We start from the raw sequence: 17107 nt of genomic DNA on the forward strand, positions 1-17107 counted from the left end.
CCCTAACCATAAGCTTAACCTTAGCTCTCCTTGTGAATAGTTTTCCTGTGGACAGTGGTCTGCAGAGAACTGGCCGGGGAGACTTGTCCCTTTCTGACCATTCTATTTCTTCATTTTCAGCTAATATGCTGAAATTAGAAACAAGCCTTTCAATTAATATAACAATCATGTCACCACTTGCTGCAGTGTCTGCTAATTGTAACCTCAGGTAGTACCTCATCTCACCTTTTGAGCGCTTAGTTTGCTCAGTAACCTTATAATAAGTATTTGATTAAAGGTTCTTGAACTTTGACCTGAAAAAGTTAAAGTACTGCAAATGCAGCAGAAAGGCTGCAAGTGATGGAGACGTATATGTGGCTGTTAATTTGCCTTATCTAACATGCAGATTATTTGCACATAGAAGCTTGGTACTCAGAATACTAAAGGGTATTCATTTGGATTCTAGTAATTTTGAGCTTCATTTTCCAGACATAGGTTTTATTTCTGTATGGACAAGTAAAAGGATGAAAAATATCATTGAGACTCTTCATTGAAACTCTTCAGTTTAACTTCAGTCAGGAGTTAAACAATGCGGAGATGGAGACAAGAACATCAGAAACAAGGTCAGCACAGGAAACAGCACACAGCTCTTTGGTACAAAATACATTAGACAATATATTTTGATTTAGTGTGGTAATGGTAGTTTATTATATAGAATACACTGCTTCAAACAAAGAAACATATCAAGTATTTATGGGGAAATATATACGCCACTAGACTCCTAAGAAGAATTGAGTGCTTCCAGGCTTCCCACCCGTACTGCAAAGCCTTTTAGCTCCAGATCCAACTTCTACTTCCCCTCCACGTGCTTCCTGTCCCACGGGGAGACTACCAAAGCCTCTGGACCAAAAGGGATTTGTGTCAGCCTTTAATTAAGTCCCCAATCCGGATAACCAAAAGATTGTGACCCAGGGCTTATTGCAACATGTATTTGCCAGCTAGTCTAGACTGAGCCTCCAAGAGAACAGAATGTCCAAATTCTCGTTCTCTAACTGAAAATAGCACCTTCTTTCTTTAGATATATCTCTGATTTCACTGAAATTGAAGCAGGGTACTATGCAGTGCTAGGGACTAAAATCTAACAAAAAAAAAATTGAAATACTCTGCCTAATCACAATATACATTAAATATTTTCAAATTTAAAATTTAAAATAATTTACTGAAAATTGTAAACCATATATAAGTGTTTACTACACACACATAATATTGAAAAATATTGTAAACAGGTATCCAAAATAATTCTAGTAACAGACTGAAAGATCCTGAAGCATATCACATACACCTTGGATTCTCATAATACAACATTTAGGAAAAAAAAATAATAAAAAAAGACATACACCACCTTTAAAATACAGAAGTTAAAGAACACACGACTAAAATATATAGTATATGTAGAACAGTTTTAAGAGTAAGTAGTGCTGCCTCAGAAGGGAATATGGCAAGGGTAATTGGGAAGTCCATTGACACGCAGTCTCTCAGTTCCTGTGGCATCCCAGCAACAAGTATGCTCCTTTTCTAGTAGCCTCTGGCATAAAAGAGGCAAAAATTCTTTTGAGGTCTGGATGATCATATATACAGGGTAAAAGATCTCTCTACTCATATAAATATTCTAAAGTTGGCCTTTAAAAACTGTAATTTCACAATATTAACCTATATGAAATTAACATGACTTCTGATTACTGCTTTTAATTGTATTACAGCATCTAAATACTCTTTCCTACTTTTCACTTCAGATTAAGCTTATCAGTTGATTTTGTCCTGGAAAAAAACATTTCTACTTAAAGACAATTCTCAAACACTCTCTCAAACGTCATTAAATACAGGAATCTTATGTTAGAACTTGGGCAAGTATTTCAAATTTCAGTTCTCTATTCTAACAAGCAGTAGTTGTTTCTCTACAAATGAGGTGTTTGTTATATAACTTAATATCTCTGAACAGATAATGTTATAGCGAAAAAAGTGGGTATTTTTAACCAAGAAATCACTGGTTTAGAACAAATTTCTTCCTATGTTGTTTCCCGTACAAAAACTACGTCATCTCTACTTCAGCAAAGATATACAATTGTGATTTATTTTTGTCTAGCACTGGGCTGTATCCACATTGGAAGCTTTATTGGTTGTGGCATTCAGTAGTTTATTTTGTGATTTATTTTTTTCTTAAAATGCTCACTAACCTAATGCTATAGAAACTTCAAGATCTCTATTTCAAGTCTTTCTCATCTTTAATTTTTCCATTGTCCACTGTACAAAAGTAAACTTCTTCTTCCTCTTTCTCTTCTTCTTCTGTTGTAGAAAAGGCATTTTTGTTTTTCAGATCTTCAGAGGTATGATGTTCAATGTTATTTAAAGAAGTGTCACACTTCAGAAATGTTTCATGATGAGAGATTCCTGCTCTATCTGCCAAAATAGGAGAAAATTTTTCTTCAATATAAATTAGGTTTATTAGGGTCTGGCATATTTTTGGCTTTCCACTGGGTAGCTTACTGTTAGTGCCTATCACAAGATCACTGGATATGTGTTTGGATAAATTATTTTGACAATTGCTGGCTTCCACAGGTTTTAGACTCATATCCTCTGTAACACGAAATCTCCTTAAACTGCTTGTGACTTTCAGAGTTGAAGATGCAAGTATTCCAAAGTTACTAATAAAATCTAAGGTGTTATTAGCATAAAACCTATTAAAAATATTATTGGCAATCTTATTGATACAGTTATTCTTCAGAGTCACATGATTATTTTTGTCTGTTATTAAATCTTTGCCTGACCATTCTAAATATTCACTCTTTTTGGCCAACAAGCATGGACCCAGCTGGTTCTCAATATCAGATGCCTTTTGGTAAGCATATCCTCTCTGTTCCTCATTAATTGGTGTTACTGTCACCATCAGTATCGGACAATGTTGGCCACATATGGCATGGAGTTTATCCAGAGAATCTTCTTCCTGAAGAGCACTTCTGTTAGCATTACTAGCATCAGTTGGCTGAGATCGTATGGGTTCATCATTTAAAGGCTCTTCCACTGGATGCACCTTGTTATCAGGCAATCTAAGTTCTACAGATGTAAAGGCCAGAAAATTGGTATCAGTCTGTGTGGAAAGATGTGTCGAAGTAGAACCTCCCACGACTGATTGTTTGATCTTTTCTTTGTTTGCTGCAGGAAGAGAAGCAATCTTACCATTGTGACTAGGTTTGCTTTTTGAATTTAGGTCATCCTGAAAGGGATCTGAATCACTATTATGAGGTATATTGAAGTAGTTGCAAACATTTTCAGATGGTTTAGCCATGTCTTCAAGTTCTGACGAAGATATTTCATTGAGGGCTGGGTACTGATTCAGATAACCAAAGTGCGAGTATGGAACATCATCACTGTTAGTATCAAGGACTGTGTCTGTTGATGTTGTATCCAGATTACCATACATTCCAGTCTGTTCAGGTGGCGATCTTCTTATCAAATGATTTTCTTTGAGTAGCCATTTGCCTTTATCTATCAATATTCCTTCATCTTCATTAGCTCGTACACTAGGTTGACAATGTTGCTTTGGAGATTCTCCTGAAGAGTCATTAGTATAACTTGATTCTTTTCTGTTAAGAGTAGGTTGTGGCAAAGAAGTATTCTCTCTTCTCAATGTAGTGTTATCTCTGTTTTTGTTTACTGGAAATTCTTGTGATGGTAGTGAAAAATGTGACAATTTCTCTGCAGAACAAGACCTAGGTTCTTGACAAAAATTAATGCTTTTTTCTGCCACTGCAGAGCAGAATTCTTCAGTATCCCTTTGAAATACTTTTGACATATAAGGAAATCCTTTGTGAAAGTCAGGCTTAAATGAAGCTTCTGTCTTTCCATAAAGTCGTTCAATAGTTCTTTTTACATAGCCAGTATTATAATGTTTTTCAAGTACTGCTTCCTCCCCACTTTCATTGGTCAAATCACTGGATGCTCTAAAGTTATGATCACTCTCTTCACTGTCTGGTCTGTAATCTGACCAGTCTGAAGTAGCTGGACTTTTTAAGTGTTTTTTAATTTGAGAAGTGTCTGAACACATTTTATTCTGTAGTTCTTCTACTTGCAGTTTCTGTTCTCCTTCACTCATATCACATTCTGTAATTTGCTTTGATTCATAACAAAATGATAATGGAGAGACTGTAGATAACCTCTCAGAGGTTTCCTCACAAGTTTCTGCACCTTCCTTGTCTTCCTGTATAGAATAATCCTCATTATTATGTTCTACAGAGATTTCAGCAGCTAGTTTATGTTGGCTGTTTGTTTTTTCGTCACTATCTGTTGACTGTGGATCAACAGTCTCATCTTCACTTTTATCAGCAGTGACAGGTATAATACCTTTTTCACCTTCTAACTCAGAAATATCCTCATCTAAAATGTGATTTTTATAATTGGAAGTTACACTATGAACTGTCGAGTTAGGTTCTACTGAAGTTTCTGACTCTTCATTAGTGAATGAATCAGTGTTTTTATCTTGAGATTTTTTATATAGGCTATCAGGCATGTCTTGGTTTCTTTCAGGTGGCTCTACAGCTGATGCAAGACCACAGGTGTTTGAATTAGTATTGGCATGTTGATCATCCAGCTGTGTTTTGGGAGCACTCAGGTCTAAAGCCTCTGTTTCGCTATAAATATCTTTCTGTATATCAAAACAGCTTTCTAATTCACCAGTCAATTTTGGAGCTTCTTCAGCATTTACACTGTCCTTTGGAATACAAGGCTCAACTGATTTTTCATTTTCATGCAAATGATGAATTTGAATTTCATTATTAATTTCATTATTAATTTCAGGTATGAACATATTCTCATGGCAATGTGTGGAGTCCTGCTTTTTTTGTTCCCTCTCAAATTTTAATAAGTTATTTTCTCTTGATTGTTGAAAATGTGAAAAGGCAGCCGTCAGTTCATCAACTTTTTCTATGACTGTAGTTTGTTTCAGAAATTGTAACTGTGTGAATATTTCAGAACAGCTACAGGTAGTTTTTTGCATATCATCTTTGATTGTCCCAATCAAACTCTCTCTCATATTTAGTACAAGTAGCCAAGCCAGGAGGACACTGGAGGAAGAAGCGAACGCTGAAGGAGAAAGCTCTGAAACACTGCAAGGTTTTCCTATACATCCACTATGATCTTTCTGGAGACCATGTAAAGTCGACTGCAGTTCATGCAGCAACACGCTAGACATGCAGTTATTCTGAACATCGATTCTCATTTTCTCATTGACAATTGCACAATCAACTTGAACAGCAACTTCAGATTTTTTTCTTTGACATAGACTGGTATCATGAATGTCAACTTCTGACTTCTTTTTATCGTTGTCATGTGTTTCATGAAACAAGTGTAGCTTACCATCATGATGAAATTCTGACTTCAGTGAATATTTGGTTTCTTCTACTATAGTTGCATTAGTATGAATCAAAGAGTCAGTTTGGTTTTCACCTGAATCCTTGGCTGATTCTTCTAACGTTCCCAATGCACAAATAGGCTTTAATGTTTTTTTGGTTAGATTATGTTCAACAAGATTATTTTTTCCAGTCACATGCACTTTACTTGTGATGCATCTTGTTTCCTTATCCATAGAAGCATCAAAATTTTCAGTAGGAAAATTACAGACTTTGCTATTCTCTACATTTCCTTCTTTTTTATTTATAGGGGGTAAGACAGAATTTGGTGACAAGTTTTTCAGCCAACTTTGGACATAGTTTTCAAGTGAATGTTCATCAACCTCCTTTTGAAAATCCTCCTGTTTTAGGGCCTCTACTGTAATGGTCCTCTCTGACATACTTAACTTATTTACACGTTTACTTAGATTTTTCTTCATCTCTTTTTGTTTTTTCTCTTTCTTTGAAGACAAATTTTTCAAACTATTCTTTTCAGTTTCATTTTCAAAGTTAAGGTTCTTTGGCACTTCTGACAATGGCTTTGAAATCACTGATGAGTTAGGGGTCTGTTCAAAAGAATAGGTTGTGAGATGTGTACCTTTTTTCTCGGTACTCGGTATATTCTGGCTGTGTTCAGATTCATTGTTCAAGTCAGCTGTCATTAGACCATCTTCACTCTTTGCAGACGAAACGATACTAATTTTTTTGCCTGACTTCAATTTTACCTTGGCCAACTTTTTATTATTACTTTGTGGTTTTTTATTAAATGATAATCCATTTTGTTCTAATGAATTCTGGTGATAGAATTCATTTTGAGGACATACGTTTTTGTCTGAATTTATAGACTCATCATTGTTTTCCATTTCTGTTTTCTGAGACATTTCAGAATAATTGTCCATAGCCTCTATTGTGGAATCCTGTGTGGGTTTACTCATGTCACATATTCCTTCATCTTTAATTATCCCTGAAATTTCTTTATCTTTTTGTTTGTCATATGTACCTTGCTCAAGAAACTTAGACTGTTTTCTCCTCTTCTTCCTCTTTTTGGTGATGGAAGATACAGACTGGCTGTCATCAATAAGATGTGTTGTCACAGATTCAGTCCTAACACTGACTTGATTCTCACTTTCAGTAACAGTAGGATGTATCTCCTCAGTAGGAGATTTACTACATGGAGGTACTGTCGCCTTCATCCGACTCTGTTTGGGACTGGCTGAATGCACTGAATCTTGAGAATCAGGTAATAAATCAGCAGCTTTGCATTTTGTTTCTTCTTTTGCCTGACATAATTCTGAATACATTATGAAAGAACTCAGTGATCTTTTTATTTGTTTAATATCACATGACTCATGGATGCGGTCTGCTGAACCTGGCCTAGCTGCCTGGTAAATTTTTGATGATGGCATGAAACCACTGATTTTAGCTTTGCAAGTCGATACTAAACTATTATAAGTCCCTTGTTCCACAACTGATTTCTCTAACATATTCTGTACCAAATCATCCTCATTAGGCACTTCTAATATCTTCTTATTTGTGGTTTCTATTAAATCATTACTTTTGTGGCTTACTTTAACAAGCATTTCTTCTTCTATATTCTCTGAAGAAAGCTTTAACAGATCATTGTCACCTACGTCACTAAACTTTGAATTACTGACACTTGATTTTTTCCTGCTTGAATGAGCTACCATGCAATACTCTGATTTATTCTCTCCATTCTCTATTTCTTCACTGTAGGAAAACTGTCCTATTGTCTTCTCCTGAACCTCTTTCTCAGATACCAAGGTGACACTTTCAACTACTGCTTTCTTTTGTCTAACACGTCTTGGCCCAGGTGTGGGAGGCCTATAGAAGTGAGGCCTGATATTATCTTCAGGTACAGTTCTTGTATCTAGATCCGCAGAACTGTTTTTCTTATAGATATCACAACCATCAGTGTTTAACTCAGACTCTGATTTTTCATCTGACATTTTTGCATTGAATTGCTGTAATGAGTCTTCCCCTTCTTTATTGTCGCTCTCCAAAAATGGAGCATCTTTTGGCTTTCTATGTTCTGATATGTTTACATTAGATAAGCAGTCTTCTGCACATGTTGCAGAATTGCAAATGACGGTATTTCTGCAATCAGAAAGGCCAGCACGACTTACAGTAGTTGTCCATTTAATGCTTTCTTCCTCTTTAATTTTCAGTCGAACTTTCATTTCCACTGTGATACTGCCATCTTGATTAAGGTGGACAGATTTTTCAATGTCATCTTCATACTGTGCCACAGATAAGTCTTCACCAGTAACTGACTGATTTCCTCCTATACCACTATGACTGTCAGGAACATAGGAAGAATCCGAGTTGTTATCGTTTGAGTTGTTATCATTGTTGGACCCTTTATTAGAAGAAACTGAGAACAGCTGGGATCTTGAGCTAGAGCCCATTTCAGCTCTCGCTGCCAATTACATTGAAAGAACCCAAATCCATTCGGTAGGCGGAAAGTAGAGCAGAAGAATATCATACACAAGGATCCAGACAGATGGTGAGACAGCAGATAGGCCACAAAAGAAAAGAAAAGAAGAAACAAGAAAAATTAGTGCAGAAGAAGATAATGAAGTGTGTTTATTTTACCAGAGTATTAAAAAGACAAGAGAAAAACATGGCTAATCTTGCTATTACTTTTAAGAATTTGTAAGAGAGAGAAATATAACCGTTTTTTAATAAAGAATCAAACATTTCACTACTTTTCCGCTTGATTTTATTTTGCAGTAGGTTCTTTCTAACGTCAGGGCTGTAGTCTTATTTGAACTCCAAAGCCCAAAAAAGTACTAAAAGCTCTAATTTAACACTTAGTTGAGAGGTGAAGCTGCCTTGAACCTTTGCAGGCATTCACAAGCCCTTGTTTCCTTGGGCTTCAAGCTACCAACTTTACTTCTTCTACGTGCCATAACATTTCATAAAATCTCATTTCCTGGTAGTTCTTACAGTTAGTTAGTGCTAACATGTCTCAGTCAAGGTGAACACATATCTCTCTGGCCTTAATCCAACAATCGACAGCATATGAGTAATTACTGTCACTAACATCACTGACACATGACTAAAGGGTTCAGATCCAATCTCCTGGACTGTTCTTTTATATAGAAGTAAACGTGAAGAACTTAAATATCTTATAAAAGCTGAATTTAAATAATGACATTGTGAGATACATTTTGTGTTACAGTACTGTAGATGATGGCACAGAACTCTGTAAAGCCAATGAGAAATCTTCCAGAATTCAATGAATTTTGAGTATGGCTCAACATGTGTTTGCATACACATTAAATATTCCCAAAATATGTTTTGATTACTCTGTAATAACTTGACTTTAAAAAAAATATATCTCATCGCCCTCTAGCAGGTCATTAATAAAGAGGTGAGAGATCAAAGAACATGAGAGAAAAACAAAGTTTTGCTGTACAAGGGAAATAGTACACGTACATCCACTTAAAAGCATCCACAACAGCTACTGATACCGAAGTTTATAGGAACCACAATTTAATAGAAAAGTTTCACTTGCAGAAAGGTGTTTTAACACATCTAACACGTGCAACTTATCTACATCTCTTGAATTTAAACATTAAAGTGAGTCTCAAACACTCACATGTAAAGACTTCCACAGTTAACATACTATTATAGATACACGTCTATAATTTCAAGCACAGTGACTTACAAGTTTTCCAAGCATATGCTTTACCATAAACTGAATCAGAAATAGAAGTGTACTAACTCCTCTAACACAGACCATACTTTATGTTTCCCAAAGTAAAAATCTCACTTTCTTTATCTCAGGAAAAGGAACTGGAACAAAGTGCCTGAAATCTGATTTTTCAGGCTCTCATATTATTAGTGATATCTCCTACACAGGATACTTTTGATTTTCTCAGGTTAAAGACAAAAAGAAGGTTGTTTTTAATCTCTCTTTCCATAACTGTTATTAACCAAGGATTGGAAGAGAGAGTTTATCAGATTTTCAGCTACTCACATTTTCTACCATTGCAAGGCTCAATTTATGGCTCGGAAAAAAATTTGGTTGGGATTTTTTGTTTCTGCAGAACCTTCGTTCTCAAAATGTTCCTATTCATTCTCTCTTGACTCATTAGATATGCTTTGCAAATAGCTCTCAAACTGTGCAAGTCAAAGAACATGAGGGTCAAGAAAAAGTATAATGAATAGTTTGGTGGGAACATAATAAACTGCAAGGGATGTGAAAGAAACGCCTTCAAGCAAGTGGAAATGGAGCGTTTTATGTATCAATGTGCTCTACAACATAGCAAAGATTACCATGAATAGCGTCAGCACAGAAACAATTGTAGTGTTCCCTGGACTTTCCAGTACAGCATGCAGCTTTAGCAAGAGTACAAGCTGCGTCTGAATCAAACGTGATTCCTCCTAGACAGAATCCCTGCCCTACAGGATGTTCTAGTGCTGAGAATTCCCACATAACGTAAAGCTCTGGTACTGCAGCATTTTGTTCAACTCAACCTCAGACTATGCATCTAGTCTGGCTTCTCTCCAACATCTCCTTATGTTCTTGATGATCCACTGGTCACTTCACATTCTTAATGACCTTGTCAGTGGCATAACTCCATGAGTAATCAAAGGGAAAACACCTATTTGTTTATCTTTTCCCAAACTTACCCAAAAAACATATTTCACAGCTATGAGTCCATAGGAAAGGATACTCTGTTTAGACAAAAGCAGCCTGAAAAACGTGATGAATTCGTGAGTGGATGTGTGCTGTATTTTTCCTCGTTATGTGGGGCATGGGACATGGGGAAAAGTGGAAGTCATGACAATAATGTGTCAAACATCCACTTCCTAAGGAGAGATCTGAAACCTCCACAATTTTTTTGCTAAAGAAATTCAGTCAGTTAAGAGCCTGAAGTAGACTGTGGTTTATCTTTTACCATTGCCATTAGTAACTGTGACACCAAAAAAAATTAGTAACAATGTTAGCTAGGTGCATTATAATAAAATACACTCATAGATTTACATCCATGTTCTAAATAAGCCTGTTTGAAAGAAAATATGCATGCTAGCTGTGTACTTCATAGAAACTTGCATTTTAAAATGAACATTAACACTTTGATATTTCTTATTCTTGTATAGGAGTCAGAGCAGATATAAATAGTCTCAACTTGCCTTTTTGAATATTCTTGATCAGTAAGATTGTCATGGTTTATGTCTTATGCTGAGAGAGATAAAGCGATTAATAAAATACAAATTAATTCAAAGAACTTACTATTTTCACTTTCTGACTTGGCATTTGCTTTTGGGTACACACGATTTGCAATTCCAAGCAATTTAGCAGGCTGTGAGTACCCAAGAGAGTTATAATTGCTTGGTTTAAAAGGCTCTCTCCCAGCTGCGACTACAGCTCCAGAACACAATATCAGGGCCTGAAGATTAGGAACCTGGAAAAAAAAAGCAACATTAAATTCTCTGCCTTAGTAACGACAAAAATAATGTAAGAGACTTATCTCTTTCATGCCTTAATATCTTCACTTCTTAGTCTCTACATTAGTTTGCAGCAGGCTATTAAATATGTATCATAGCACTGAATTAATTTTTCAATTCCTATAAGGCAATTCCTATCTCAGTGAGGGTATGTCTGGTTACATATTAGAAAAATACTTCAAGAAGCAACTTGGACCCAGATCAAAATTTCCTTATAATTTAAGTGTTTGCATATGCAATTTTGTTTTATCGTTTCACAGTGACTGTTCATAGCCATGAAATAAGAATAAGCACTTGGAGGTAAGCATGCGCATGAACATACTTGGAGGAAGGAAGGGGAAATTCAGAATACACCGCAAGTACTTGGCCTGTACTGCCACAGAGGAATAAGACAGAATCACAGAACAGTGTACATTGGGGAAGACTTCTGTGGAGGTCATGGAGTCTAACCCCCTGCTCAAAGCAGATCTGACTGGATCAAGGTGTTCAGAATCTTGTCTAACAGGTTTGAATTTATATTCCAGAATATATTGCAAGATAAGGCTTACAAGCTGCACTTCCATAGGTAGTATGGACAGTTTCCCAAACTATTAGAGGATTTCACCATATGGAGGGTAAAAAAGTTTTTCCTTAAACTCTTGGAACTCTGCATTGAATTCTCTTTCTAGATGCCTGTTAGGTATAATCATGGGTGCTTTCCCGAGGTTAAGCAACACACAGATAAAATATTAGGTGAGATGATATATAAAACAGCACATGAGATGAAAACCAGGATTATTAGCACTGCATCGTCTGGATTTAGAGGTCCAGAGTTTGAAAACTGTAATAGACAAAAAGGTGTCATAGTTCTTAGTCAGTAATGGCAAACCACTCTGCATTTCTGTAATGATAAAATATCTGTGGTTAGTAGATGATTCTTACTGCATTTTTAAAACCTTAAAAACCACAGATAAACAACATTAAGACTAGAGGAAGTTTCTGTGTAATTGAGTAAATGTATCAAATTGAGAGCATGCCTGAAAGACGCCTGAGTAAGAAAAAGAAAAGTAGTTTTTCATGATGATTTAAAATAAAGTATCCTCAATTGTTTCTCTCTGATGGCAAAATTCCAGTGTATTTCTAACAAGATAGTAGGCTTTCTGAAGGAGAAAAGGCATAGAAAGGAAACAGCTAAGGCCAGTGTGTCAAGCTTATAATTGATTAAATCACATTTTAATTAAAAATAATCTAGAAGCAATCATAGAAAAATTGTCAGTACTCATCTTCAGTCTCACCTTTCTGCCATCAGTGGTATATAATTTCACAACTGGATATTGCATTAATTCACTCATATAATCCAGGAAGGCCTCAAAGGTCTGTGTATTTTTCTTTCCCAGAACTATGGTGCGCCTGAGTCTTACATCCCCATTTTTGAAAACAAGCATCTTTTTGGGAGTTGTTATTTTGGCTTCTCGATGGCCAAATCCATCTTCATTCTCCCTTGCTAATTGCACAGCTCGACGACGGGCACTGACAGGCCTACTGATCTGCCAGGGCAGTGGCTTTTTGCTAGCCTGTTCCAGGTTGATGGGCTTCATTTTCCTCTGATGAGAGCAAATATAAGATTTTCCATCTTCAAGATCCTCCAAATTGTTGATGCTGTGTCTTCCTTTTGGTGTACTAATATTCCTTACTCCAAAAGGTAATGGGACCCGTTTGGATAAACTATCCAGCAAGGCATCAAATGTTTTGTAAGACCGGTTATTAATGACCATTTTGATCCCATTAAACTGAGGATCTCCACTTTTATAGAAACAGATCCGTTTTGCCACAACAGGTTCAGTAACATTGATATGTCGTGTGGATAAACTCTGTTCACTCTCAGAGGAGTTTGGTTGATTCACTGAGTTACTAGTTGAAGGAGTTTCACTCATTTTGAGAGCAATCTGGAAGAAAGAGGAGACGGTTCTAAAACTTTTCTTATCATTACTAATAGTACAATCTTACTTTTGAAAGGTGCAGAAATAGAATTTTTGAGAAACCAACAGGAGAAAGTTGTGCCAAAGAGTATTTGATTTAAATAGAATCATAGAATCACCAGGTTGGAAAGGACCCACTGGATCATCGAGTCCAACTATTCCTAACACTCCTTTAAACCACGTACCTAAGCACTTCATCAACCTGTTCCTTAAACACCTCCAGGGAAGGTGACTCGACCACCTCTCTGGGCTTTCAGTACTGTCGGATTTAGTCAGTTTAGTTGCTCTACTTGCAAACATTCGCAAAACTCTCCAATTTCAAATCTCATATAATTTTGTTACCTTTCCTTAGAAGAAGGTACTTTGTCAGTCCATAAGTAGATGTTCTTTTTCTTGAGGGTGAGGCTAATGACAACATTTCATATTTAAGATATTAGCAAAAACCTTATGAGGAAGAAGCAATTTGTGCCTAGGCATGAACAATAGTGAGTACAAAACAACAAAACTGAAAGGCAATACAATTGGTTCTGATCTTATATACTAGTTTTATACCAAAGTAAATCCACTGGAGTCAGAGAAAGTGCTCCTGATTTACTGCACTGTATACTATACTAGAATAAGGCCCAAAACATGTTTTAGAGTTGTTACATCATAAATTAACAGATCATTTCTTTTACTGTTATAAGTTTCATATTTCATGATACGTAAACCTCTGCAATATTTACATTTATACTGAGAGGAAAGCTACTGATCAAATAAGACTTTTTTTAGTGACAGAAAAGTCTTTAAATCGTTTATAAAGACACAAAAATGTCAGGTATTCTTCAGTAGAAGGGGCCTTTAATCCAGAACACTTAAATAACAGTCTTTCAAACAACAGGTTATTTCTGGCAACTGTATAGATACTATTTGTGCTTGAAAATGGAGCACTCTCACTACAGTATTTCCATGTGAATCCAATCTACATACAGATACTGTAATGATAACCTCTTAAATTAAGGCAATCACTTCATCTTAATGATTGTCTTGCTTTGACCGGAACACAGGGTAGAAATGTCTAGTCAACTAATCAGTCTCAAGGAAGCAGTTTTAGTAGAGTTTTATTGAAAAGCTGTATAGCACTCTCAGGGAATGCTAGTCATCAAAATAATACAGATTAAATTCTTTGACAATGTCACCTTGATTTAGATGCCATATTGACTAATGGAGCAATCTCTTCTGGCTACTATGTATTTTTCTTAATAAAGCTATGGAAAACCATATTTTGACATTTTTTACTGTATACACCAGTTCTGAAATTGATAAGAAAACATTGTTATTTTTCAAGACAGTCAAGGTTCAAACAAAGTCAAACGATATTTGGGGAAGGGGAGAAAACTGTTAAGTCATCGTCGATAATGGCCAGAGACAGAAATGAACAGACGTAGCTCCTCAGCCACTCTGTACTATGACTTCTCACTCTTTACGAAAATGGAGTGGAATTTTATCTAACTGTATGATTATCCACTCTTACAAGAGAAAATAGGTGGAATTTCTCATAAGACTACTGATAAGAATCACTTTTCAATTAGCCTCTCAGAAGCTGTTCTTGTATTTGTACTTGTGTAAATATTCAGTTACGTAAGCATCGATATTTGGAAGAGAACTAAAATATGTTTTATATAAAGATAATTACTAGACTGAATCATGACACTGTGGAAGCAACAAAATCCAAAGCAAAGAGATAATACACATATAAAGAAAAAAAACAACTTTCATTATAAATATGAAATAACTTGAATTTGCAAAAGTAATTAAGCAAAAGTTTTCTGTAGCAAAAAAGTAAAATTAATGATAAAGTATCATTTTAGCAGAGAACTGATGGCTGCATAGAAGACTATGTATGAACGCTTTCAAGTATTATTTTCAATAGTGAAAATTGCTTATGCACCTTCCAAATAGTTTTACAACTGCATCTTACATATAGCAAACATTTTGACAACTCTACATATTATAAAAGTTACTATTTCACACTACAAGTGATCACACTCCAATAGAATAATTTCATTTTACACATAGTGTTGATCTTCACACTTCAATTATTTTACTCTGGAATTAACTAATAGCTGATATTATACGATTCAGAATGTGAATTAGGACATTTTGGCAATTACAATGTTAAGAATTTTATTCTGCAAGAAAATCAAACAGAATTCAGAATTTAATCCCTTTGCCTGCATTCTCATAAACAAAACCACTCATTCAAAGTTTATAGACAAATCTGCTAAATTTTCTCAGGACACTAAGTGGAACAATTTGTTCTAAATATAAAAGAATATATCTAATGCTATACATCTAGTAGGTATAGCATATATTATCATACTCACCGGTAGTGACGTCCTATGTAAATAAAAGAGTAGTTAGCTTGTTTTCAGAGGTTTATAAATTGTCCATGTGATTGTTTATGCCATATGAAATGAACATCCCTAGTCTTATTCCAAGTGCGCTCACTTAGAAAAAACATCATAATCCATTTGCTTAATCTCATCTAATGATAATCACCAGACCAGGTTCACCTCAGGCAGACAGCGTCCAGAGCAGAGTGTCTAACATCTCATTCAGCAAGTCCTCTTATACTGTTTTTAAATTCTATTTATTTACCTTTTAAATATTTCTTATATGTAATTTTCTGTTTACTTAGATTACTCAAGAGACTCACAGAACCAAATAAAATAAAAACGCAGATGGGGAACATAGGTCATCTATTCTCTTATCAGTGTAAGGCTGTTCTCCAAACTAAGTTCTTTAGTGATATAAATTTTAAATATGTTAAAATGGAGCTTCTGCTTCTCACCTTCTGAGACTATTTATTAACAATCTCTGGCATTAATCCCAGGTTTTGTTCAATCATTTGGTCAAGATGATCCTCTTTGTGCTAAAGATTCTCCCATGTTTTATCTATTCAGATATCACAGTGAAAATAGTTTCTTTCACAATAATCAATAAAACATGAGAGTCTAAATGACATTTTTCATAATTTCAACGTTTTGGGAAAAGGGCAATGCAATAATTATAAATGTGTATGAATATATTTTATGAAGAGACCGGATGATTACATCTAACCATAACTTAATTATGCTACAGAATGCTTTTTTTTTCTTTTTCCAGGGGAAGTACGATGTCCCAGGATGGTAACTACTACTAATTGCCACCAGATGCATAATCTGATTTGGATCTTCTTTGCTTAATCGGGATTACAGAAAGCTCTCTAAACTAGCTACGTAGAACAGCAACAAAAACACTGCTCAGTAGAGACTACTACTGCATGCCATTATGAGGTTTTAACTGTTTTCTTTAGTAGAGAATAAAAGGTTTCTAGAATTTTTAAAATACTGCTTCAGTTCCATTTTCATAAGATGTGTTGCTACAGACTTTAAATGGTAATCTTGCACAGAAACTTTGCTATAAGCATCACTTTCTTACATATTATGTTAATATAAATATTTACTTTCTTAATCTATTTTAGCTAGATACTCCAGTCTGTATTCTGTTGTTTACACTTGTTCAGAAGATGAACAAGTGCAAATTCTATGTGTTATTCTGATATCTTACAACTCAATCACCTATACAGGAATTTTTACAGAGTTGGTTTTCTTTTAAGTACACAATTTAAAATATCTGTGCTACCTCATTAGCTTTCCAGTGCATGCAAAGCCACTTTCAATAACCAGCTAATCCATCAGTAGCTTCCATGTACCACTAGAAGTTGAAATCCAAGAGATAATACTTACGGGACCTGGTGAAGATGATAAACAAGTGTTAGAATTTGATGGTGTGAATGCCCCTTAATTCTCTAAAGCCTTTCTTCAAAAGGTTTGCAAAACTTTTGTCCAGACATACATAACTGAAAAGCTCCACTGCAATCCTTCCTGTACTACAAATATCCAATATATTCTGAAAAGATAGAAGAAATCATCAATTTTATGGTAAAAATATCATCAATAAGAATTATGCTTAATTCAGACTTACAGTTAACAAGTCACAAAAATTATCACTATCGTGTAATAATCTATATTCACATAAAAATGATTCTCATCCATTCATGTGAGCAACTTGACTGAAATCCACGGAACTGCTCAAATTATGTGATTAGCATTTAGCCTTTATATTTGGAGAACTGTTGTTCTTTTTATAGAAATCATTCACAAAGACAAATTGGTGAAAATGAATTAGTCCAGAAAATTTAAGCCTGGCAGTCCTAAGACGCTTCAA

The 17107-nt window shown here is 35.3% G+C and overlaps 1 protein-coding gene across 1 annotated transcript; it reads right to left on the minus strand.

Moving 5' to 3' along the window:
* Nucleotides 1-567: 567 nt before the first annotated feature.
* LOC104067678 (RP1 axonemal microtubule associated) lies at nucleotides 568-15337 on the minus strand. The gene is made up of 4 exons (XM_054060179.1): nucleotides 15223-15337; nucleotides 12173-12823; nucleotides 10684-10855; nucleotides 568-7857 (listed from the first exon to the last, which is right to left on the minus strand). Exons 2-4 carry the CDS (start codon nucleotides 12809-12811, stop codon nucleotides 2240-2242), a joined length of 6429 nt encoding a protein of 2142 aa, XP_053916154.1. The 5' UTR covers nucleotides 12812-12823; nucleotides 15223-15337; the 3' UTR covers nucleotides 568-2239.
* Nucleotides 15338-17107: the final 1770 nt, after the last annotated feature.

Source organism: Cuculus canorus, chromosome 2 (assembly GCF_017976375.1).
Source record: "Cuculus canorus isolate bCucCan1 chromosome 2, bCucCan1.pri, whole genome shotgun sequence".
In the NCBI taxonomy this organism is placed as follows: domain Eukaryota; kingdom Metazoa; phylum Chordata; class Aves; order Cuculiformes; family Cuculidae; genus Cuculus; species Cuculus canorus.

What these genes read in the sequence shown, in the direction of transcription:
- LOC104067678 (XM_054060179.1), bottom strand. Translation starts at nt 12,811, where the DNA reads ATGAGTGAAACTCCTTCAACTAGTAACTCAGTGAATCAACCAAACTCC. An exon ending in ATACCACTGATGGCAGAAAG is followed by an intron (nt 10,856 to 12,172) that starts GTGAGACTGAAG and finishes TTTTTTTTCCAG; the next exon opens with GTTCCTAATCTTCAGGCCCT. An exon ending in CAAGTCAGAAAGTGAAAATA is followed by an intron (nt 7,858 to 10,683) that starts GTAAGTTCTTTG and finishes TGTAATTGGCAG; the next exon opens with CGAGAGCTGAAATGGGCTCT.